Here is a 26,485-nt window from a genome sequence, read left to right on the forward strand (position 1 = left end):
AAACAAAAGAAAACAAATAAAAAAGGGAAGGAAAGCGGTTGCAACATATTGTATTTATTGTTTTATTTAATAGGTACTTTTAAACACGCTGATTTCGAAAATTGTATTGGTTTCGATTTGAAATGTTTTTGAAATCGAGCAAAAAACCCCGATACCGATTTTTGTAAAAATTGAGAACGAGTTTCAAACTCAGACAATTTTCCAAAAAGTTGGAGTCACATGTGTTGCGACTACGCTCCACCAGACATATCTGTAGAACAGGCTTCAGAAGTTTAGCTTCCTGGAGACCTCATGGAAAAACACTTTTTTTTCAAAAAGTTACATTTTCAACGCCCCTAGTGCCAAGTCTAATCAAAATCATAAGGTTACAATTAAAAGGAAGAGAGAGTGTGATTCTTCCGTAGAGACGCAGACCGAGAACATATAAACGTTTTGAAGAAAAAGAAGAAGACGATGAAGATGGAGAAGAAGAAGATACCGACATACACACATACCAATACATACAATGAAGGGAGGGAAGGAGAAGAATCTCTGGGTAAACATGAATCATCCTTCTCTCTCTCCTCGTTTTGACCTACCACCACACGCCTCGTCTCTGTTTCTCTTCTATCTATGTACTATTTCCCAGGAAGATGCACTTATCATATTCATAACGGATAAAAGAAAATCCGTTGCGATATATTGGATTGTTGTATCAATTGGATAATTGGAAAAGAAATTGAGAGGAAAGTGAAAATGCAAACTTTATGTTGGAACGGATGATAGTGAGAAGAGGAGAGTTTGAACTTCAAAACCTCGTAACTCACTAAGTTTTTATCATAAATGAAATTTGCATAGAGATTCCAAATCCTTGCAATTTCAGTTTTTTAACCATACCAATTTTATATGTTATCAAGAAGGCTTAAAATCTTAAACGAACTAAAAACTCTCAGTTGGTCAGGGATAACACTATCAGCTGTTTCGAGAAAATAGTAAACTGAAATCAAATTTAGCTGAGCTAAACATTAAGCAGACCCAAAACAGACCAAAAGACAAAGCAGCAATTACAAGACATTGTAATTGTCAGCCTCTCACCGACCTTCTCCTAATTGTCATGTTTTTCTTTCCTGTCACAACGGGCGGTCTTCTTGAGTGGAGACGGAAGGAAACGGTTTTGAAGGAAGATGTTCGATCACTCTTCGGAAGAAGTAGAAAAGACACATTTAGTTTGATGGGGTAAAACTGCTTAGTTGAAATTATTTCATAACTAGTTTAGGGGATTGAGGTACTGTCATGGGGGCGTGGTTGACACATAAATGAGAGTTTCAGAAAAAGAAGTTATAAGAATTCTGCATGTTTTCCGATTTAGGGATATTGAACTAGACAAGGCGTTCATTTTAGGTACAATAAACCTTTTTGTACAAATTTAAATATGATAAAATTCAAGACACGGTTCCCGAAAATTGTGAGCCCGAAAATTGAAGACTCTGAAAATGTCTGAAACTTCAAAGCTCTATAACTCGGTGACATTTAGTCACAGAAAATATTTGAATATATATTCAGAATGCTCAAGACTTAAGCTGTTCAGCCATAAAAAATTAGAAATGTAAATATTTTCTATGTGTGTGACACGCCCTAATTAGTACAGACCAAAAATTCCAAAGCTACAGTCAGATCGATCAAGGTTTTATTAGGTCTACTCTGAACATAGCCAAGAAACAAAACATAATAAATATCCGGCTGCCAAGACGAGAGGGCAATTGGAGTGGCATATGACAGCTACCTATGTGATATTTCGGGGTTAAATACTGCAACTGCGCTCTATCTATCCTTGATGAGTGGTATCAAAAATAAAGGGTTAATGAAATGAGTCATTGTAATATATTTAAAAACATAACAGTCAATTTATACCCATTTTTCATTCTGGTCATCGAATAGAGGAGTCCGAGTCTAAAGAACCTCACCGACGGCGACGACCCACATCTGCTCGTCAAGAAGAAGCTCTCTAGGTTTTTATGGCTTCCTATGAAGCGGGCCAGGAGGCCGATGAATGGAGGAGAAGGGACAGAGAGAAGGCATAGGTTGTGACACGTCGTAAATTCACGGATTGAGTGGAAGAATTGGAATTCAGGGATTGGGGTAAGCGTAGAAAATTGGGGGGACCAAGATGAGAATGGACTGGCGTAGTCGAAAAAAACTCAGGGATTTGAGTTAGTGCAGAAATTTGGGGGACCGAGATGAGAAGTAAAAATAACTCGAAAATCCAAGAAGACCGTAGAAAAGATGGACGTTGCGAAACAGTTGGCAGTTAGGTTGATTCAATTTACTGTGAATCCTAATTCAATTAAGGTAATACCTAAGTCCTAAGTTGGACTTTCTTAGTATCAGAGGGGAAACCCGGGAGTCTAAATAGTAAGTAGCTTAAATTATGAGTACTTTAGCTCAATAATAAGGCCATATAGTTAAAAATCTGACGTTGTTAGGATTCTGAAAAAAATCTTGGATTTTTGTCCATGAATCAAGCTACACAATGCTTATTGGCAACAATAGACAAGGCCGATTGTAATTTCAGTCATTTTGATTTTAGCCAAGGTTTGAAGGTGATCACGGTTTCAGCTACTTAACAAAGTTGGTTTCATGAAAGAAACTGGAAATTTTCATTAGTTTAGATTCAAAAATTATATAATTGATAACAGACAAACAATAACTTTGCTATGTTGGAAACTGATTGTTTCATGTGGGAAAATTAGATTTTTTAAACTCAATTTTTAAAATCACAGACTGATCTGGAGAAAACAGGATATTTTGAGATAGTCTGTGCAATTTGACATGAACAAACCAAATTAAACGTATATTTAATTTTCAAGCCATTTCTCACAAAATTAACAGAAATTGATTGTAGTTAGGTCAACAGAGAACACTATTTAACTATTTTCATCTAGTTTTAGCAATTTTCAGGCATTGAGACCTTAGAGTCCTTATAGTCTTTGCCATTTTTAGCTTTTCGCAAAAATCCGTATTCTATTTATATAAAAGAACAGTAGAATTTGTGGAGGTGCTAATTCGAGGAGTAAACATAAACGAGGATGCGAAGATACATTTGGAAAAAATCTAAACATATATATTTTCAAGAGAAGAAGCTTCACAATTAGCCAATTGGTCATTCTAGGGGGGAAAAGGGGTCGAAATGAGAATGAGATGAGAAGGGTGCGAACGTACTCCGAACAACTGTCATTTTCATGCGTCATGTCTGGCGTCTCTTCGTTTCTTGTTGTCTCTCTCTGTTAGAAAGTGATGGATGATGGAGGGAGAGAGAGAGATGAGTCAAACGGATTTCGCTTTTCACAAGGGGTCCTCATCTCTCTTATCTTGATAATGGAGGCAAGCAAGGAGTCGAATCTAGTAGGTAGATGATGGGGAGATAAGGGAGATTCAAGTGGTGACAGGTGACAAATGGAGCACGGAGCAGGTAGTTTGAGCTTTAAGTGGGGAGGTTGGTAGATTGAGGGGATGGATTAAAATTAGTTATAATTGGCTAGAATTAGCTGAGGTTCGGTGGAGTTGCCTAGAATCATAGTTGTCAACCGGCACGGCGCGTAACTCACTTCAAATTGAGTTTTATGAGCTGAAAAATATACCAAAATGTAGATCTCGGCGAGTTTTATGTTGTGCAGGAAAAGTGCCAAAAACGCGAGATATGACCAAAAAAGGCTTTCTATTTTGGACCGGAAGTGAGTTACGCGTCGGAAATTCTGGAATCGGGTAAGATTGGCTCATACAGGCTAAAAAAAAGAATCTTTGTCTTTTGAGAGCCCATCACTATTTCCTCACTTGCAAGATTGTGATCAAATTACATTAGTTGTATGAAACAAACCCTGTTCCCGATGTACTACTTTCTGATAGACCCTTGAAATTTTGAATAATGAGCGATAAAAAATATAGACAGATCAGTCCATTAAGCTTTTAGACTTGTTCCGCACAATTTTTAGTGGAAAAGTGTCAGAATCTTACGGTAAATGGCTACAACTTTCGGTACTTTATGGTTTAACGGGTGTTTATTTAATTAACGGGTGTTTATATAATAGACGGGTGTTTTGAGAATTAACGGGTGCAATACCAAAATCTAAGAATTAACGGGTGTTTATAAATCATTTTTTCAGCAGTTTTTATTTTTTATATTCATTCACTGTTTTATCATTTTCTGTTATTTTCTACCGTTTTACATATATATTTTTAATTATTCCGCCCGGAATCCCTGATAAGAGTCTTCTGGCATCGCCCGCGTTGAACTGCTAAAGGGTTGTTACTCAATACGTAGTACTGTAAGTGTGGAATCATTTTAACACAGATGATCGACTGATATTCTCTATGAAATCTCATATATGTTTATTCATAGATAAAAATGAAGAACTTCAGAGAATATAATACAAATACTTATTATTCTTCATAACTTCCATTGTCCGCTTCGCCTTCATCGAGTCGTGAATATTGATAAAGTTGGGCACCTTCTACCATTACACGTATACGTTCTGCGGTAAAAAATCCTGTCTATCGGAAACTTCTACCTCACTCTCCATGCGCCTTACCTTATACATCACACCATATGACCTGAGAATGCTTATCGATATGCCGGAATCGTTTCTCCACTATGTCAGATATGCTCAACTTGTTCCTCAACTCGGATTCTTCTCCACCTCATTCTTCTGCTTCATTTTGGTATTCTTGACAATGTTTGGGGTATTTCACTTTTTACGCTTCTTATCATCGAATTCTTATCACTAGCGTCGAAACAATTAACATCTTACTATTCCACCAATAGAACCTCTAGAAGACGATCATACGTTAAACCATGCACGAAATCAATTAAATAAAACTATACGCGTGAGATGCTATGAGACTCTTTTCAGTGATTCCGGACCAAATAATTGGAAGTATGTTCATAAAACGGTAGAAAATAACAGAAAATGATAAAACAGTGAATGAATATAAAAAATAAAAACTGCTGAAAAAATGATTTATAAACACCCGTTAATTCTTAGATTTTGGTAATGCACCCGTTAATTCTCAAAACACCCGCCTATTATATAAACACCCGTTAAATAAATAAACACCCGTTAAACCATAAAGTACCCAACTTTCTAGGGAGGTACTACTAAAAGAAATGATTAATAACGAAAATATAGAACCAGATCTTTTCTAAACTATCCATATAAATTATAATAAAATCGACAAAATCACCAATAAAAGTAGACTTTGACTTTATCCAACCCGTCATTAAGATTTTGAACCAACTGATTATTAACGATTATTCCTGTGACAAGCTGGCGAGAAACAGAAAACGACAAAAAAGCTATCCTGAAAAGGGGCGGTTCCTCACTTTCAGAGGGAATTTTCTGCAATAACCACTCCCGAATCGAAATTCTTGAATATTGCGAACCGTAACCAGTTTTCCGCCCTAAGAAGAATCTTTCAATCAGAATATGCTGCTTTTCATGCATATCAATGAGACGGAACGGAATGCTTAGACACCCCCCTTCATTTCCGGTCGACCAATCTTTGCTGCCGGCAAGCAAGGAGGAATAATTGATGAAGCTTTACTGAATAAATGGAATGGTAGGTATCCAGAGTAGCGTGTTTGCATTGTTAGGAAAAGTGAACAGATGAAAACGACAAGAAAGAGATATTGAAAGATATAAAAACCTGTGTGAGTGTGTATATTTAATGTATATAAAAAGTGTAAAATGTTGAAAAGTGAGGGAAAGAGAGAGCGAGTGATTAGGTGAAAGGAAAAGAGAGACGACGTGTTGTTTCGATGTAATTCGAACCCCTTTCTCCTCGACGTCTCGATTCGCATTTCAATTTGAAAAAAAAATTGGAAACGGGGGAGGGGGCTAACTTTTTATGGAAGAAAATAAATGTTAGTAAAGGATTTCGATGGTCAAAAGTAATCAGAAATTTGATAAAAAAAGGATTACAAGAAAAAGAAAAGGTAATTAACCAAACTTCTCCGAAAAAGAATCACCTTTTCTGTCTTTGATCTACCCTCCCAATACAAAAATGTTGAGACTACTGTACATATGTCTAGACTTATAAACACAGTGTAGATCATTAATGGGAGATCGCAAACTTTGAGATAAGATAACTTTTCAGAGATCTTGCTAATTAATCAGAGTCAACGTACTCTAAGCAAACGATGTCAAAGATATTGGATATGAAACACTCTGGAAATGTCATTCCAGGAAAATCGGAAGCATGAAAATTTGGGAAGGTATAATCTTAAGTCTTCCGTTTTCAAAAATATATGTACCGTTAGAGTTTTAACAGGCGGATTCCAAGTCTAGCGATTGCCTGCTGCCAAATCAGAGTCAATCTTTTAAATCGGAAATATCGGTGTGCTCCACACAATTATGTTTTCAGAGACAACTAGTCAGGAATCCTTAAAAACTCTCAAAATAGCAGGGTCTTGAGCAACAGGGTCTTGAAGAAGGCATGATAACATACAAGTCTCCAAAACAACTTCATGTCTCTATCACTACCAGTGCAAATTCGAAAGACAGTTATTGATTCTGTAAAATGTTCAAGTTTTCCGCACTGTTATACTCGACTGGCCATCTTCTTGTATTTTGCCACTCAATCCTTCCCGGAGCTCTCTATTTAAGTAAACGTGTACTACCCACTACTGACCGTCTCATAGCATCATCTCCCTCTTCACTCACTTTTTATCAGTCAACAAACCCATAATAACCCTCTCTCCTCCAAATTATTCGTTATCAGTCAATTGTTAGTGGTCTTCTCTCTCCTTCTCTACTACTTCCAACCCATTGTCACCGTTGTTAAAACTCATAACCGGAGATGTTCTCCCGGAAATGGCTTCTTTTAGCCACTTTGATTGCTGGTAAGCGTAATTGGTAATTACTCCTTTTACTAATTATCTCCCCACTTTCAGTCGTCACAGCGGTCCCAGATCTCGACGAAATTAAGAGGAACATAAAGAAACATGGCGCAGATTACTATACGAAGCAAAATGCGAAATACGATGAGAATACCGTAAGACTTCTGAAAGTGGACTACTGGTTCCGTACGGAGTCGATGATTTATGACGAGTTGAATAGCAAAGAGAAGGCTCCGTCGACAGTCATCGCTGGAAATTTCAGTTTTGAGACACTGCATCACGATGTGGAAGGAGGAATGTTGGGAAGATTTTCGGTAGGTTAGAAAACGTTTTTATGGCCTAGAAACCCAAGAAAAACTAGTCCCTGAGAAAAATTCTCAATTTCCAGCTAACCCAATGCAACACTGGCAACTGCGGTGAGCCATCCCCGATCTACATGGCATTCCGTCAAGGTGGCAACAATGTAGAGCACGTCTTCAAGTCTTCAGATGACAGTGATGCCACGTGGAATTTCTTGTACGCTATCGCCAATACTATCTACACACCGGCAGAATATGGAGAAGGTGACGAGCAGACAGTCGACACGATTTATGGAAGATGTAAGGTGAATTTCGGACGGCCAGAGGATAAACGGTTCAGGCGGATTATTGATAAGTGTGATTTGGGCTATGGAGCGAATTTCACAAAGTTTGATGGTCTGGAGACTGTGGCGTATGATCAGGATGTTTGGTACACGTGAGTAAACATTTTATGATGAAAAGAGGGAACCAAACAATTTCAGACAAAACACAAAAGTAGACGCTGATATCATTATGATTGACGCTGTGGAGATGTTGGCGTTCAGAAGTTCACTTCATGAGAAACATGGATTCCAGGTGGAATCAAGGTAGGTGGTTTTGTAGCGCCCGACAAGAACAGAGATGTTTTTCCCAGAACCCACGTAGAAATCACCAACCGAACTCGCGTCTTCGTCCACCGCTACTGCAACGACTCTGTGCCAGCTCACTCATGTGCCGAGCAAGCGTTCGGCGCTGTCCGTGTTGGAGGAAAACTTTATGAAAATGTGAAGATTGGCGGAGCTCAACCGAACAAGCTAACAAAACTCATTGGTACGTACAGAAGACACTTGAACGAGATGGGTGACTCGCATATCTGTGAGAAGCACTCTTTGTTGTACGGACAGATTGTTCAGGAGGCGAGATTGGCGAGGAGAGAGGATTGGGAAGCAGCGATTCGGTATCCGGAGAATGATCATGTGTTGTGAGTTTCAGCCAAATGCTCAATACTTTAAGGATGAACCGTTGAACCTAGATTTGTTAGGCCTGAGACTCTAGGGTTCTAAACCTGCGGAGCTAAACCTAAAAATGTGAACAAAAACCTCAAATCCGAACCTATACCCTTTCCAGATCCATCATTGCCAGCTCCTTGGGAAGCGTCGGCACCGTGGAATCCCTCGCGACCGCCCGTGAAGTCCTCCTCCAACAATCCCCAGACCATCTTGACGACCTCCTATTCGGAATTGCCCAAAGCTCGTCTAAAAACGAAAAATGGCATAAACAACTCATGTATTGGTTGGGAACCCTCAACCGGGACTCTGAGGACTACTGGAAACTTGCAAACACAATTGCAACTGTACTCAATAAGAGATGTGAGGCGACCACTAGCAGTTTGAACTCGTGTAATAAAGGGAAGGAGGCGGTAAGCCCTGCTGTGTGGATTCACAAAGTTTGAAAAACTTTCAGATCGTGAATAAATTCATCAATGACTTGACGGCCACTGGTGTCACTGTGCAGGTTCTGGAAGTGTTGGAGAACATCCCAGTGATTGGAGCATACGATATTGCAAAGAAGTATCTTTGTGGACAAGAGGCGTTGGAAATCCAGAAGGCGGCGCTTAATGTTATTTTGGCAGTTGATAAGAACTTGTATGAAACCCAGCTAACCCACAAGCTCATCCGCCTGTTCCGTAACACTTGCTCCCAACAAACCCCTACTTCTCACTCTCAACTGGCAATCGATATCCTCCTAAAATGTGTGCCTGACCATCAAAATGTGGCAACTCTCATCCTCAGAACAGAATCTTTGAATCCAGATGACCAAGAAAAGTGGAACTATTTGTACAAGGCTATCGAGTCAAGTGGAGAACGAGACGAGCTGAAAGCAGAGTTCTGGTCAAGGATGCGAAAATTCAAGGTGTTCCGACCGAACTTCTTGCATAGAGCCCTTCAGGCGGATTCTCATGTTCATTGGCAAGAGATTGCTGGTAAGATCTTGAGGAAGTGCGGTCTAAAGATTACTTTTCAGATGCTTCTGGATTCCGTTTATTCTCTACCGCCACTGCTGAGTTTTTGCACAAATCATTCAAGAGATCCAACTTTGAGCTTTCTTTGAAGAGAGGGAAGAAGGATCATAATTTGTTCTCGGTAGGTCCAGAAACACTTGACTCTATGTACTAGCAGAAAGTATTCAGCTATCCATCGACACTGAGCACCTCGATCAATTCATCACTGGCTCCACCTCCCACTCCAGATCAGGCGCCCCCGAAGGCTCCGTCCGTATTGGAATCACAGGTCACAAGCTGCCCACTAAGCACATCTTCAAGGGAAGCACTGACCTATTGTCGACTGTTTGGGATGCTGATGGAAGAACTCACAAAGCATTTGAAGGAAATGTTCCATTGAGAGATGTTCGATTCTCACTGCCTCTGCTGTCTGGGTTGACGGTCAATGTGAATAGTGTTGGGGCGATTAGTTTGAGAGTTTTAGCGTCTGCAGAGGTTTCACTGTGGAATCAGAGATCGAATGCAAAGGCGGAAGCATAGTGAGTTATTTTGGATGAAAGTCGATTCGGGAAAAACCAGCAAATTTAACATACTTTGAAATAATCTAGAGCTTATTAATTAATACCTATTCGAGCTTAACGAATATGGAATACGCAGAGAAGCTAGATGTTCCGGTTGTCTGCGCGCTCTCCCCTCTCGCCAGTTAACAAGTATGACAATCAAGAAGTAACAAATTACGAGAAGGTGACAAATTTTGTAGATCCGTGTTGGCCGGGTTAGCAAAAAGGGTTATTAGTAACATTCAACCCTTCTTTTGAACTTCGCAGAGTCATAACATGGTACTTCTGAAAATCTTATGACTTATGATAGTAGCGCTCTTGCAGAAATGTAATAGTTTTCATTTCCAGCACGTCTGGATCCCTCTATCTCACCGCCTCTCTCCAACACGACACCCAACAAGTCCGCTACATCGAGTCGACCGTCACGGCTCTCTCCGCGTTCTCCACCGACACTCGAGCAATCTTCGAATCGCTTCCATACGACTTCTGCCTGAAAACATCGAATAGCAATGTGGAAATCAGTCAGAAGACTGTAATTGAGGAGGCGTCGCATAAGAAGAAGACTTACAACAGAAAACGGGTGGAGCCTGGAGTCACTTATCGGTTGGATGACAGTACCATCAGGCAGTGTAATAATTATTTGGAACAGTTTAGAATGTAGTCAAATTTTTTTGTTGATAAATGTTAATAAAAATATTTATTATTTTATAAAGAAATGAAAAAGAATTCGCGGGGGAAAAACTACCGTAAGACCTGCAATAGAGGCGCACCTATTATCGATTCACGATCTCGTACTGGGGTGTTCTGATTAATTGGGAATTTCGCGGAATGGTCTTGTAGTTTAAAAAGATCAAATGCCGTATTTTTGAGCTTTGCAAATCTAAAAACTTGTTTTCCCCTTTGAGACCATTTCGAACAGATTAGACGCGCCAAAAGTTCGCAAACCGATAATAGCGGTACCCGTTTGCAACGGTATATCTCGGTTCCTGAAGGAAATATCAAAAATGGCTAACTAACAAAATATAGTTTTAAAACATTTCTTTAGTTGAAAACAATTTCGTATCTTTAAAGACAATCGAGATAGGTTGCTCCAAACTCCTGCTCCATTACAGGTTTTACGGTAAATCGGCTGAAATGAGTAATAAACAAAACATTTGCAATTTATTTTCCAACAAATTGTCCCCCAGGTACCTTTCTTTCCCTCTTCCTTCCCCATTTCTCTTCTCCTGACTTCCCACTCGTGCAACATCTCTCATATCAACACCAACTGGGCACCTGTCGGCCGAAATCAAACCAACAGGTGTGATAATGCATCCGCCGTCGTCGTCTTCGTTGTGAAGAGAGGCTCCTCAAGGGGGAGGGACCCACTTTTTCTTCAATCAACCAATCACTCGCATTTTGTTATCCACAACACACTGATTGGTAGTGGAGATAGTGGGGATATCATCTCACAACCAGAAATTCTAGAAGATTTCTTGAAGATGAATATGAGTCTGAAACGAAAAAGTATATTTGAAACTATTGATGACCTGATATCCCCTGATCCAATCGCGTCCTCGTCCTCCTCATCCGCTAGTTACTCTTCTTTGGATAATCAAAAATTAATGGTAAGCTAATCAACGTGGATCTACGTGGATTGATTAAATATATTTTCAGTGCCAATTTTGCAAGAAGAGTTATTTGACTTATTTCGGTCTTCGAAGACATTTACAGTTTCACAAGGAGGGCAAACTTCAACAGATTTGTCCGCAGTGCAAAAAGATTTATAGGTGAGTCGAATATAAGGGGAATTGCAAGAAAAGATAATACAGTACTGTGGAATATTATTAGATAAGAATCTCTAAGAATTACTTCTCACTGCTAAAGATTCTAAACGAATCCGGACTGTTTTTGGTTGGCTCTGCAAAGAGACAGTTCTGGAAAGGTGCAACACCCTATTTTAACATTAATGCATAACATTTAGGCGGTTAAAATTTGCTTGATGTTGCCTGGAATCAGATTAGTAATTGTTATCCAGACATACGCAGAACTATCAAAAAGCTAAAGACGTGGTGGTACTTCTTCTGTCAACTTTCAGCTTAAACTAATTTGTTTAGATTAGATATATTTCAATTTTCTGCTGGAATTTTTCCACCTAAGCTTAGATATCGATTTTTTGGAAATTTGACTGTAGTGATTCCTGTTAAACCAAGTTCATTGCCTTAGAAAATGTTTCATTTTGGAAATGCCCATATTGATGTTTTTAGTTGCTACATTTGATATCCAAAAGCCGACAAACTGTTTTCAGTAGCCGAAAACCGTTACTGAGCTTTTCATACTATGTAGCTTGAAATTGTCCCAAAATTGAAATACGTTGAAGACCCAGTAACAAGTTCATAAATCTTCACAACGTCATTAGTTTTGTAACCAAATAATTTATTTTTCGAAATGCCAATCTTTATACTCAAAACCATCTCCTTCCACATTCAATTAAAAAACCTAATCCTTCTCCATTAAGACAGTTGGTACTCTCCTCTTTCCGTTTTCTCGTTGGGGAGGTGAAGGCAGACAGGTGTCACAATAAGAAATATATATATAAATTGGAAGGGGGAGGTGTGAGAAGTGCCGCCTCGTATTATCCCTCTCTTCCGAGAGTCGGTGCCTATTCACACCGGAAGGTAAGGGGAATAGAGAAGATGGATTGATTATGAGATGTCACGATGTAGAAGGAGTACAAAACCTCACCTGTCCGGTACCTTGCCTTCTGAGGCGCGTGTCTCAAAAACTGCGAAAGTTATTTAAAAAATTTCGAATATAAAAATAATTTCCATAAAATGTGGAACATTTTATCAATTAACAACTTTTTGATGGCACTGTAACTTTTGCTGAAACTGTACCTTCCGTGTATACCTGGATCAGAACTAACATTTATTCTGATGCAGATATTTCAAAAACTTAACTGTAGCAAAAAGTTATTAATTGCAACAGAATGACATTTTATACAGTTTGAACAGCAATGGCTCTTTAGGCTCCATGCTCTCCAGGAAAATCTTGTAGCACTAGACTTGAGTCATTCCATAACTGATTCCAGGACACACACACTCTCTCTCTTTTTAAAAATTTGCCTGTTTTCAACCATTCCTCAAATTTCAACAATTCATGTAAACCAACAACTGTGTACACACAAGATAGCAGCAGGTACCTCTTCCTCCTTTCCACTTTTCTTTCTTCTTCAATCATCTACCTGACTGATAGTAAGATAAAATCAGGTGGAGGCAGCTGACCGACCCTTTCGGCAGAGATAGAGAGTCGAATTACCCAATTTAACGGGGAAGGGAGGCATTGACGACACACTCGTACCTGTTGCTTGTTGGATAGCTGATACGCAAACACACCTGTGTCATTTAGAAGAGAGGAAAAGATCAAGGGGCACTGATAAGCAGGGTGGTAGAGAGGGGGCTACACAGAATCAACTAAACAAAAATTCATATTTCAGATCTCCTGGTGCTCTTAAAATGCATCTGAAAACCCACTCATTACCGTGTGTCTGCACAGATTGTGGAAAATCGTTCTCCAGACCATGGCTACTGAAAGGACATTTACGGACACATACAGGTAGCTACAGTAGGACAGATTAGACCTCTCAGAATCCCCTGAATCACCTGAATTTCAGGCGAGAAACCGTTTGGCTGTGATTCTTGCGGCCGTTGCTTTGCGGATAGATCAAATCTCCGTGCCCATCTACAAACTCATTCCGGAGAGAAAAAGCATAGATGTTCGAGATGTGGACAATCATTTGCTAGGGTTCAAGTTAGACAAAGACATGAACAGAGTTGTAGGATAGATGTAAAGTCAAGTGATAAGGAAGATGATGTGTAAATAAAATATTCTTTTGATTCATATCTTTATCCAATGAACGTTATTTAAAAGCCATGACGATTTCTTTATTATTACGGAACTATTATCCTTTGTTGTAATTATATGGTAGCTTGCAGAAGACCTCCACCTGGAACATTCATAAATTCTACTTTTCCTAGACTATCAAAACTTACAGTGTTCTCAGCTCGATGCGGTTCACCAGTTTCCTCATCATACAAGAAACTGGTCATCTCGAATCCCTCCAGTTTTCCCTCTTTATTCGGCATCATACATGTGAAATAGTCATCTTCAGAATCGTATGTTCCAATACATTTGTTATAGTTTGCACCCGGTTTGTAGGCCATCAGAACACGTTGTCCGTAGCGAACGACGAGATTAGTGCTCTCCTTCTTTTTCAGGCCCACATCATTTGCTGGGTTGAATTTGCGAACCAATTTCTCTTTCTCCTGTCTGTTGATGCAAACAGTGTCCAGCGAGTCCTGTTTGTGGAAGATGGTTTTTTGAATGCTGCAAAGTGGAAAAAATAATTTAGGTTGTTTGACAAGTGGTCTAAACAGGTTTCAGGTATTTTAGTACCAAGGGAGATAGAAGAGACCTCAAGAAACTAGAGCTTCTCATTTTTGCCTTCAAGATGTTTTTTTTTCTTGAATTTGGCTGCCACAACTATGTATTAACTTTTTAACCAAAAATGTTGTGTACAGTGGTCAAAAGCTACACCAAGAACAGAACATATAAATTAGAGCGTCTGACTAGGCAGGTCATGGAGTCAGTGTGGAGATATGGGACATGACCAATATCATTGGAAACCTGAGAAAACGCTGATTCCAAATACATCTTTAGTTTCTGCTCTTCAGGCCTGGTATTCGAGAAAACAACCGTTAAATGTTAGAATTCTGTCAAAATTCAAGTAAAAATTGTAATTTAAAAAAAGTGTTCTCAAGCAGAGAAAATGGTAGAACTGTGCTACTTGTCTTACATTTGACGCTCGTTTTCTTGAATACTAGGGCTGAAGGCCAAAAACTGGATATTCGAAATCATTGTTTTCTGATTGTTTTCTCTAGCGAGCGCGCTCTTTTACTACCAGACGTGTAACGAAGGTAATTAAAGCTATTGCAAAGTTAGTTCCTAACAAAATGAATCAAATGAAAAATGAAAATGCAAATTTTGCCCGTTAAAAACCTTTTAATTGTTGTTAAAATAACCCAGATAGAATAGTGTACCTGACTGCCTGTCTCAAGAATGCCCCGCGGCACGATCTCATGACCGAACGCGCTTGAGTTCAAAACCCCAACCGGCTGAGCTACACGGCCGAGAACGTGGCCGCCCACTTGGGGGCTGTGATAAATGTGACTAAACGCTTTCTACAAAACTGCAGACTCACTTCACAAAATCAGCATTCAACGCAAAGTACTCGTGATTACACTTGTGCACAACATTGATGCCCTTGAACGGAATACACCGTTTCGGGTTCATCGGAAGCTTCAGAAGGTAGTTCTCCTCGATTCCGGAAAACGTGAACACCCCGTCGAGAAGGCTGAAAAGAGATAGAGAGGTACTGTGAAGGTGAATTTGTTGACTTACACGACTCCAATCAATCCGTAAAGACGCTCCTTTGACTGAGCCAAAGTGTCGACCTCAATCATTGTGAAGTGGTAATTTGCCTCGGCGGCCGGGACTACAAGCTGAAAATTATTGAATGCTTTTTTAGTAGATTATCGAAAAACCAACCGGTTTCTTCAGCTCAAAATCATCCTTTGGCTCAAACATGTTTTGAGCCATGACGGCGGGAAGGAGCACCAGACAGATGAGAGGAAAGACATTGAGAATTGTCATTTTTCCAGTTGCGAATGGAATTTCTTCGCCAACTTCTTCTCCTACTCGAGGTATAGTTCTGAATTCTGGTGGGAACTGAAGACGATAAGAAGACGGGCGGTTTGAATGACGTGGCAGATTGGAAAGGGGGGTAGTGGATTGGGAGGTCACGCGGGAATTTTAAGACAAATTTAGTTTTCTTTGAAAAAAGGGAGAGAAATGCGTGACCTTTTTCGAATTTTTAAAAACTACTTTAATTTTGTGAAAACTTCCACGTGGCAATGTAAAACCGTGGGGATTTCTAGGAACTTTTCTGGTCTGTCTGGGTGTCCAAATTTGGGTTCTAAAATTCAAATAATTTGGTAGATGGAGGAAATAAAGAAAAGTATTATGAGCAAGTGACTTGGAATGTTCAGTTATTTATTTTGAGATTAAATATAAAGTGTGAAACAATACAACTTGTTTTCAGAAAATTAGGCAAATGGAATCTCTGGGACAGTTGGAATAGGCGGAATTTCTGAGACAGTTGGAATTTCTGGAAAAGTTGGAACTTCTGGAATGGTTGGAACTTCAGGGAGAATTGGAAGCTCTGGAATTTCTGGAAGAGGAACTTCTGGAAGTTCTGGGAGTGGAACAGGAAGTTGATCTTTAAAGGAATCCAAGAGATCGGTTAGTTGCTTGAGGATACCTCCAAGGGGCTGAAATTACACTCATGAAAAATATAAGTGTAAAGTGAAAACCTACACTTGGAAGACTTCCTCCGATGTCTCCTGTAATCGGAAGAGCAGAAGTCAAAGCAAAAGAGACAACGACGGCGAAGACAACCTTATAGAGCATGATTCTGAAAATATTTTGTATTAGAAGGGTGTAGAAAGTGTAGAAACCAGAGGAATCTGGAGCTGATGACTTTTTACTAAAACCAACGGACTATTATATACTATCTCGGTGATTTTTGATGAGGGAGCACCTATTGAATTACAACTTCCGCTATTTTTCCAGATAAAAATATGTTTTGACATTGTGATACAATCCAACTATTATATTAGCTCCTTCTCACAAAACTCTCCAAAACACAATAATGGAACAGACAACTCTCACATCAGTCCGACTGTTCCGTGTTATTGAAATACATATGCAAATTATGCGGAAGAGGAACATTTCAAAACTCGCACAATGTTCCTGTGGTGAAAAAAACAATTTTTCCAATACTGTTACGTAGGGTTAATTTTCACATCAATAAAATACGGAAGTGATGAAAATGCTCAAAAATCAATGGGTGAGTATATGTATAATCGTGGCCACAGTAGAGTCACAGATCAGATTGTATTTTTCTGGTTCTCTCTCAAGGTGTCTGTTAATCAAACTATTATTTTCAGAATCATGTTCTATAAAGTTGTCTTCGCCGTCGTTGTCTCTTTCGCTTTGACTTCTGCTCTTCCAATTCCAGGAGATATTGGAGGAAGTCTTCCAAGTGTAGGTTTTCACTTTACACTTATATTTTTCATGAGTGTAATTTCAGCCCCTTGGAGATATCCTCAAGCAAATCACAGAACTCTTGGATTCCCTAAAGGCTGAACTTCCTGTTCCACTCCCAGAACTTTCAGAAGTTCCAGTCCCAAGTCTTCCAGAGCTTCCAATTCTCCCTGAAGTTCCAACCATTCCAGAAGTTCCAACTTTTCCTGAAATTCCAACTGTCTCAGAAATTCCGCCTATTCCAACTGTCCCAGAGATTCCATCTGCCTAATTTTCTGAAAACAAGTTTTATTGTTTCACACTTTATATTTAATCACAAAATAAATAACTGAACATTCAAAGCCACTTGCCTATAATACTTTCTATATTTTCTCGATCTACCAAATTATTTAAATTTCAGAACTTTAATTTGTACATCGCTACACACAAACAGACCAGAAACTTCCTAGAAATCTCCACGGTTTTACATTGCAAAATGGCACTTTCTAGAATATTTCAAAATTTCACAAAACTTGTCCTTAGTTCTCTCATCCCCCTCAACCAGAATTTTCCATTCCGTTCTTACTTCTCCCAAACCGTGAATCCCATCCGGAAACTGACCGGGTCATGCCATTTTTAGCACCTATAGTGAGTGTTAACTTCATGTTCGTCGAGATGATATCATTTCTCCTAGGCATCTAGTTTCCTATTGTATCCTGTTAACACCCCTTCAAGTGTGACTTCCCAAAAACCCAAAACTCTCATGGCTGTTCGGAGAGAGAACTTAATAAATAACACCTCTACCCCAAATTGCGTCCGTTATCTTCGTTCCGTTGACTGCTGTATTGGTTATTCACTTAGTCCCGAGATACTTATCTCGTTACAGGTGTCAATTAATCGAACATGCGAAAATTGGTACCCCGTTTCGAGGTCATGTGTTCTTGAGAAGAGAGAATTGATCTTATCGGAAGGTTGGAGTTGAAATAGAAATTCGGAAGAAAATTTAGATGAATTTGAACGTAGGTACTGCGAGGAGTAAACAAGCAAGGGGGAAAAAAAGGTGAGGAAATTCGAGAAGTCCATAGTCATCGTCTTTCCATATATCGATATCTTATCACCTGGCGCGCCTTGGCCGCGTTTGAAGTCCAAAAAAATAGTCCCCCACTCTCTCCCCGTTCCAAGTGTGCAAACAGAGAATGGAACATTTGAATTCAAACTCAAACCATCTCCCCTCTTTCTCTGTATCATCAAAAGATGTGACTAACCAGTTCCGACTCCCAATCAGAAGGGGAGAGTGATGATACCATTTGTCATCTTCTCGTGGTGGTGGTGCCAGGTACTTGAACAAATATGGAGAAAAAGATGAGAGGAATTTAAAAAACTATTGGAGTGTTTTGGAACAAGTGGTAACGGAGTAGAGTCGCCCGTCTCCAAGAGCTCTAGGTTACGAACTCCGACATGTTTGCCGCTCGTTTTCTCAAATACTAGGTCTCAAGGGAAAAAAACTCCATATATAATTGGAATCAGCGTTTTCTCAGCTTTCCAATAATATAGGTCACTAACCATATCTCTAAACTGAGTTCGTGATCTTCCTTAGTAAGAAAACCCCGGTTAAAAAATGAGGAGGGCTTTGTCATTTCGAGATTTTCAAAAGTTTCAATTTGTCTGAAAAATTCATTGTACAAAGTCAGTTTGGTCCCCCCCCCCCCCATCTTCATTTCCTTCCTTACTCAGTTGATTCAAAAAATCTCAATTTCTTCTTTAACCCCAATTACCCCCTTCTCCCGTTTCCTGACCACTTCCGTCTCACTTGTCACAAAATCCACCTGCCTGTCATTTATCCTAGACATACCTGACTCGCTACACGTGGAACTGTCTGAAAGACGTGAAAATGTGTGTAGATCGAATTTGCAGCGGGACGGGGGCAAAGAGGTTAATTGGTGTCATCGACTCGAGAGAAATCAAGAGAGAAATGCCACCTGTTGCGGGAGAGGGATAGTAGATCAAAAATATTCTTTATTTTTCGTGTTTTTTTAAAAGGTTTGCAGACTAATTTTTGTGGTATTTATTATCTTCAATTGAAAAAGTAGGGTTTTTGATAGTTTTCGGACAGTGCTACAGAATTGATTACTTTCAACCATTTAGTTTCTGCTCATTTCCAAAAGTTTTCAAGCAATTTTCAGCCTTTTCCGTATACTTGTTCAGTACGGTTGAGTTTGTCAAACGCTAATTGAAAATCCGTTTTCAACTAATGTCAGTCCACACTTTCCAATAAGTATACTCTCAGGAGACTTGTCAAAAATCGAGCCGGCCCGGTCGGTCTGGATCCGAATATGGGAACTTATTTTTTAAGAAAATTTTTCTAAATTTTTATAAATTTCAGTGTAAAACTGCTTAAAATACCTTTTTTATTGAAATTAGTCAAAATTTTTAGGTCGAGACTAGACATTTTAGTCAAAGACTAGACTTTTAAAAAAATCGAAAATTTTCTAAAATTTCCTAATTTTTGTTCAAAACTATCCAGGCCGGACCGAAAATAAGTTTGATTTCGGGCCGGCTCGGTCCGTGACAAGTCTGACTTTCAGCGATGGTGAGCTAACTTTGATTTGACCTTGTCATGCCTCGTTTCCGGTTTCTAAGGAGGGGCCATACAAAAAAGTTGTCAACTACAAAATTTTAATTTTTCGATTTTAGACGACTTGGTAACTTGTGGGACCATCATAACTTCTTGAGTACAGCCAATGCATTATTTTTGACTAAAACTTCATAATTTCTGTCTTTCCCATTCTTTCTCTTTTCTTTGGCATCCCAAACCCTTCCCAACCCTTCCAGTCTTAAAACATCCTTCTCTTACCCAGGTACCATATAAGACTCGACGTGTGAAAGATGTCATCTGTACAAACAGGAGATTATCCAACATCCGCTAGCACCTCTCCATTGTATATCTGGAAGTGAGAATCTCTTTCTGTTTTCTTTTCTCCCTATCTCATCTCATTACTTTTTATGAGAATGTGAAATGGAATTTACTCAACCTTTGTTCCAAAGAGGTGAATTTCAAAAAAGTGTTGACTATGGCGATAAGGAAATGTCATCTCTAGTAGACTGGCACCTGAATTGACACAAAAAGTGTAGAAGGAGAAATAGTGTTGCATATATCCCCCCCCCCCCCCCCCATTAACAGCTGCCCAATATCAATACGCAACACTTCCCGTCCTGTCGCCTATTCACGTAACCTCCGGAAACAAAAACATAATATTGTGAAGTTTGTATCAGGAAATGTAAGGTCACATATTGCATTGGACACAATGCATTTAGAGGAGGGGGAGTTGATAAGCTTGTTGGGGAAAGGGAATTCGGCAAGAACAATTTTTCGTTAGGCATTGAGACTGAATTTCAAAATATTCGACTCAAAAAATAGTCTTCTTGTGCCCCAAAACTGAATTTTTACATAACATCAGTTTTTATTCATTCTGGTAGATCATCACTTGGTTGAAAGACAGAGAAAAATCACAATTTTTGCATGGAACCTAGGTTTCTAAATTTACGAGCGTTTTGCAACCGACCCATTTTATAACCTGACAAACTGTAAGAGCCTGTGAAAGGAGACTTGGCGAAAATTGGCCCGGGCCGGGCTGAACATTCTCTCGACCCGGACTATAAAATGGGTTCTCATTTTTAACAATTTTTTCGAAACTTTACGAAAATTCAGAGTGATAGTGCTTAAATCAACAGAAATATTCTGTTTCGATTGAATTTTCAATTTTTCGCAGGAAAGTAGACTTTTTCAGAAAAAGTTCAAAAAATTCAAATTTTGGTTCAAACCGGTCCGTGACAAGTCTGTAAGAAAGTGAGCCTTTAATAATGCTTATAGCTATTTTTCGTTTTTAAAACCCGATCCTCCTTTTAATTGCCATCAAATAGATTTCAAAATCTCAAATTTTTAAATGGTGGGGTTTCAAATAGTCTCTGTTTGGGCGCTCACCCATTTCAGTTTTTTTTAAACTCCCACCTAATTCAAACCATTTTGATCTTTTAACCTTCTTCTCCTTCTTCAAGCGTCTCATTTTCAGAAATCCCCTTTGGTTCACTTCAAACCCTTTAATCTTACCCTTTTCTTACCGTGTCAAACACATGGCGCCACCGTCCGTCTTACCTTCTTTTAGACCGCCCATACCCCCCGTATCTCCCTTTTTGTCTCATTTTGTCTCATTTAGCCCCCCCCCCTCTCACCTCTTTTTAAACTGCCATTGGCCTTTTTTGTCCTCTTCATTCATTAACCGGAAACAAGTGATTCAAGAGGGTCCTCTCACTCGAGAATTCAGACACATTCTGATGCACACATTGTCTTTTTTTGAGGGGTCTTGACCCATTTAGTGTAATTTTTTGTGAAGAGATAGAGAGACTTGATTGCATAATGTAGTATTAGCAATAGAGTGGATTAATCACACGAAAGTGTTCCGACCCAATTGCGTCAGCATGTTCGGGTAGTTTTGAAAAGATGATGATATGATTTGTTTGAATAGGATTTGTGACATTGGTGTAAATTTTTCTGGAATAACTGTTTGAATGTAAAAATTGTCATTGTGAGGTCTGACCAGCCTGTTGTCAAATAGTTTAAATGTTCCGCCACATTCACAGGGTCATATTTAGTCCATATGAATTCAAATTTAAAAAAAAACTGGAAATCTCGTAAATCATTTGACAGGCTGCAAATTGAGTCGCCACTTAGCCAAGTCGCGTTTTTATAGCAGAAAAATACAAACTTTTGGATTTAAAAAAAATTTCGCACTAAATTTACGACCCTGTGCACATTTTGTTCCATTTGTCCTAGGAACTCCCAATCATATACTCCGCCTTGTCATCGAGTCCCTCGTATTCTCTCCAACTTTTCATCTTCTCTTTGAACTAAGACCCTCCTTCAAAAACTCTATCCCTTGGGGTCATCTTACTAGTTAGTTCGTTTCGAAAGTTGTAATCGTCTTTTTCCCTTTTCGCTACTAAATTTCATCCATCATTTAGTGTTAGTGTAGAGAGCAGCTGTCAACAACAACAACAATTTTTGACTTTTTTGCTTAATTTTCAGCATTCTAGGTCCCTTTATCTTGTGAGATAAAAATATTTTATGCATTTCTTATTACCCCGCAATTACCTCTCCTCCCATCAAATCGAATTACTCAATCTCTGTTTTGATAGGCATCCCCCCCCACTACTCACTTAAAAAGTGTCTCCAAACGTTTACCAGTTGCGTATGCATCTTCATGCCTTAATTGGCGGGTTCAACGGTCATTTGAACGTGCCGCCCATCCTTAATTGTTGGAGAGGAGTCGCCCCTGCTGCTGCCAACTTGCATCTCCATTCACGCCTTCCATCGCTCGCCGCAATCTTTTAGAAAACTGTCTAAATTGACTGTCAACTCAATTGGAGGCTAAGTAAGGTTGACTTCATAGGCGGTGCATTTGTTTTGGTAGATCATAGGTGAAAAGAGGCTTTTAATCGCATCTTTTATTTTTTGTTCACCCATACAGCAAACGTTGACTTACCTTACCGCAAAAATGTCACGGAGCAGTTCAGTGTGGGCCCTGGATTTACTGCTCTCCATCTAAATAATAATTTTTGAACCCCTCACCATCCTAACTCCCCTTTCAACACCACAATGATCTCTTGAACCTCTTTCTCAGAAGTCACTCTTCCCATCTAATCTCATACCCTTTTCCCCCAACTTGTTCTCATCCTCATGTCAACCATCCCTCTCTGCCATTCACCGGAACTGTGTTCTTACTAATCTCTCTCCCATATGCGCGAGAATATCCTTTCATCTCCTCTCTTGTCGACAACCCGACAATTAACATGACTTCCGTCTCTCTCTATCTCAGAGTAGAATAAAAAAGGAAGAGCGGCACCAATTATACATATCTGTAGCTCAATCGCATAGCTCAATCTACTGAAAGAGATGAGTGTTTGTATTCGAGATTGCGTCAATTCGTTCCTTATACGCCCAATCTAATTGAGTGGATGTGCCGGATGGCAAGTGTGTGTGTATTTCTAATGTTGACACGGTTATGGCGCAATGGTGTCGCCAACTCTTTCATCTTACCTCAAAATGGTATATACTGTAATATGTGGAACAGATGGTTATGGGGTAGAGGGGGGAGATACGGTAATCCGAGATTTGAACAGAATTTGTTCAAAAATCTTTTTTTTGATTAACCGGGGGCCTAAAAACTCTAACTAAAATTTTAAGCTATCCCTGGTCTAACCATGGAATTTTAACCATTTTTCTGGCATAATTATCTTCCCAGGAACCCTTTTAGTCACGTCGCTTACCGCACCCTTAACCATATCTCCCCCTGACACGTTTCTGTTTCTCATCCATCACCAACTTATCGAAAAGTAATAAGTTAAACACTTCTCCTAATTTCCATGTCGATTGTTGATGTATCGGTGTGTAAGTCGTCGTGTCGGGAGTTCATGACCTCATCCATCAAAGTGTACTTGGCAGGGACACCTGTGTCTTGACTATTCTCGACTATTTTTGTAGTTTTCAAGGTCTTATTAATTTTTTTTTTGGTTTTTGTGGGCGGAGTTTATAGTACGGTTAGAATACATGGCTTGAGATGAGTTTTGCCAAAATTAAATACGAATGTTTTCTGATAGTCTCAGGACTTTGTGGGCGGAGCTTAAATATTGGTCGAAGCCGTGAGATCAATTTCGACCAATATCTCATATATATCTTTGACTTTTCGGAGGAATTTGACAAAAATCTTAAACGTTTACTCAAAATTTTGCGCTAAATTTAGATTTCTGAGTTTTAAAGCTCCGCCCACATGGCATTTGTGTTAAGGCCAAAGATTAGGTTTTTAGATCCAGATTTAAATTTAAAACTTTTCCATTTCATAACATTCTTTACCTCCCAGCCGCTTTGCACTTTTTCCCACCGCCCAGACTCATATATTTCTATATTTCCTCATCATCCTCCTTAAGACAACAACTGTTACCCTCCACCCATGTTTCCGTGTTTCACAAAATGTGGTTAGGGGGGCTAATAATTCAAAAATATGGGCATTTTGCGTATGTCTGCTAGGGGACCACACACGCAACACAAGTAAATTAACTTGTCAAAAAGAGAGTGGGGCGCTCAGCAGTTTCGAAAATTATATGTACATGTATACGAAAATTGACTTTTTCTATCCGTTTTGTTCTCTCACTTATTTTTTGAGTAGACAAAAGAATAGACACCCCACCACCCACGGCGACACCATCATAAATCTGAGAAAGTGGGTCTGAATTGAATTCGTGTCGCCTCTATTAGATGCTTATCATCTTCAGAATGTCTCGTTGGGGAGAGAAAGGGTTCACATTTGTTTCTTTTGGAATCTTTTTTGGAGGTCGTCACTCATGGTACTCCTCGACCACTATTTCGTTGTGATTCGAAATCACACTCCCAAGATTTGTACTTTAGAAAGAAAGACAAAAAACGACAATATTTCGTGTTATGAGAATTGTGAGGGGTACCTCCGGCGCGTTTTTTTTTCTGTCGGAGAGGTGTTTGTTACCAATTTTGGCCATTTTCGACAAAAAATTGTCTAAAATTAGTTCCCAACTAGAATCCTTAGTTTTTACCGATAACCGAACATTAAGTTATATAGAAGCTTTTTGTGGGCGGCTGAATTTCCAGAAGCGAATAACTTTGGCTACTCGAAAAAATGGTAAATATTTAATTTTGGGCTTAAATATTTATATTAGTGTATAGTTCAACCAGCCTATCTGCCTCGCCTTCGGCGATTCAGTCGGCTGGCCTCTCCTAATTCACGTGGCCACCTTCTCTCAAACGTGCCCGCATGGCCGAGTGGTCTAAAGCGGCTGTCGCTGTCCAAAGCACGCTAGTTCGGTTTTGCCCGCTGGCTCAGTTTCTCTTCTCTTTCCAAAACCGTTGCGGACAGTGCCTCAGACAGACAGACAAACACCACTTGTCTTTTATATATAAGAATGATATTAGAACTCTATTTTTGTAGTTGACACCTTTTTGTTGGATGCCTTCGAAGATAGATATCTCTCGTGAAACACTTTCGAGTGGAGAAAAAATGGAATAGAGATATCTGTTTTGGAAGGATTCCTTCAAAAAAGGAATCAACTACAAAAATAGAGCTCTAGCACTGGATTACAGATTCATTTAAAAATTTAAGCCCGTAATAAAATTCTTACTCTTTTCTCAAGTAGCCAAAGTTGGCTATGTTGATATTTCGGTAGCCGCTACTGAATGCCCCCTTCATATCTCTATCCTGAGCCATATCTAATTTCCAACACCCTCCACACCTGTCCGGTGGTGCAGATGGCCAAGCGGCTCTTCTTATGTAAAAAGGGTAAATTTGCGTTGATTTGTTACTGATAACTTGTACAAATAGGCGGTGGTCACTCATGGCCAGAAGTTGTAAATCTCTTTAGTACTTCCGGCACACACACACACCTTTGAAGATAAATAGATGCCTTTTGGTAGATTACTGTCGATGGGGACAGGTGTTTGGAGAGAGAACCTTTAAACTTACTTTTTGACTCATACTAACCTAAAAGGGTGAAATCGTATAGTGGATACTCCCGTTTACTCCTGAATAGTTGGGAGAGGTGACAAACAATGACGTGGCGGGTGCAGGTATCCTGGGGCCAGCTTATTAGTCTTTTTTAGAATTGGGTTAGTTAGTTAGTTACTGTTTTTTCATAACTAACGTGTTATTGGAAGAATGGTGAAAATGGATGTCCGTTGGTTTAAGACACTTGGGTTAGCTCTCTTGTTATTTAAATTTTAACAAAAATAGTCTTAACAAATATATTTTTATTTTTTAATACTTGCGACTGGGCCAGCGCGTAACTCTCTTGATAAGCAATATTATGAACTGAAAATATACAAAAATGTAGATCTCGACGAGCTCTATATTTATGATTTACTACGGACCGGATGGGTAGTCGTTAAAACGGGAGCAAGTGCCGAAAAAAAGCAAAAATTGTCAAAAAAGCAATTTTGGTAAGGCCATCGGCACGTTTACGAATAGCCATCCGGTCCGTAGTAGGTCACGTATATAGAACTTGCCGAGATCTACGTTTTGATATGTTTTTCAGCTCATATTCGGCTCCGGTTTGCAAATATGATTTGTTTTCCATCGATGAGTTTCAAATGAGCTTCTTCTAGCCTATGCCATTATCAGAACTATTAGGCCAGCACGAGTTTTAACCAATTTTTTATGAAATTCACAGATTTTGATATTATTTTGGATATCATTATCATTGGAAGATTTGTAGTGAACTGACAATTTTTATAATTAAAGCAATTAAATGTATCACATCACATCATGAATAAACTTCTATGTTGGTCTTAAATTTTGTTGAAAATTTTGAAAATTCAATTTTCAGTATTTTTGATTCCTCGGTTTAGACACCTTTCAATTTTTGCACACAGCTCTCACCTTGAAGACTTTTCTCCGAATTCATTAGGTTTCTCAACCCATTTCTTGTTTTTCTATTTTTATGGTCCTACGGTAACAGGGTATATTTCTACGTCTGAAATCCAATTTTCAACGTGAAATCACGATTTTTCACAATATTTTCAATTTTACTTCTTCATTTCTCTTCCCTCTCCCGTATCCCAATCAATGATTGCCGT

General features: G+C 39.2%; 4 protein-coding genes across 4 annotated transcripts; 2 read left to right on the forward strand and 2 right to left on the reverse strand.

Moving 5' to 3' along the window:
- Positions 1–6,831: 6,831 nt before the first annotated feature.
- GCK72_016317 (uncharacterized protein) lies at positions 6,832–13,569 on the forward strand (the record flags this gene model as incomplete). Its single annotated transcript, XM_053731444.1, has 14 exons — positions 6,832–6,874; positions 6,926–7,185; positions 7,260–7,606; positions 7,653–7,757; positions 7,805–8,131; positions 8,278–8,569; positions 8,614–9,063; positions 9,147–9,293; positions 9,341–9,690; positions 10,060–10,314; positions 11,012–11,318; positions 11,368–11,480; positions 13,187–13,305; positions 13,364–13,569. 14 exons carry the CDS (start codon positions 6,832–6,834, stop codon positions 13,567–13,569), a joined length of 3,321 nt encoding a protein of 1,106 aa, XP_053586216.1.
- An 82-nt stretch (positions 13,570–13,651) lies between these two features.
- Positions 13,652–15,402, reverse strand: GCK72_016318 (uncharacterized protein; the record flags this gene model as incomplete). Its single annotated transcript, XM_053731445.1, has 5 exons — positions 13,652–13,696; positions 13,743–14,076; positions 14,951–15,103; positions 15,151–15,251; positions 15,298–15,402. 5 exons carry the CDS (start codon positions 15,400–15,402, stop codon positions 13,652–13,654), a joined length of 738 nt encoding a protein of 245 aa, XP_053586217.1.
- A 452-nt stretch (positions 15,403–15,854) lies between these two features.
- Positions 15,855–16,218, reverse strand: GCK72_016319 (uncharacterized protein; the record flags this gene model as incomplete). Its single annotated transcript, XM_003096141.2, has 2 exons — positions 15,855–16,079; positions 16,126–16,218. 2 exons carry the CDS (start codon positions 16,216–16,218, stop codon positions 15,855–15,857), a joined length of 318 nt encoding a protein of 105 aa, XP_003096189.2.
- A 543-nt stretch (positions 16,219–16,761) lies between these two features.
- Positions 16,762–17,125, forward strand: GCK72_016320 (uncharacterized protein; the record flags this gene model as incomplete). Its single annotated transcript, XM_003096160.2, has 2 exons — positions 16,762–16,854; positions 16,901–17,125. The coding sequence occupies 2 exons, from the start codon at positions 16,762–16,764 to the stop codon at positions 17,123–17,125; spliced, it is 318 nt and encodes a 105-aa protein (XP_003096208.2).
- Between the last annotated feature and the right edge of the window lie 9,360 nt (positions 17,126–26,485).

The sequence above is a fragment of the Caenorhabditis remanei genome, chromosome IV, assembly GCF_010183535.1.
Source record: "Caenorhabditis remanei strain PX506 chromosome IV, whole genome shotgun sequence".
Classification (NCBI taxonomy): Eukaryota; Metazoa; Nematoda; class Chromadorea; order Rhabditida; family Rhabditidae; genus Caenorhabditis; species Caenorhabditis remanei.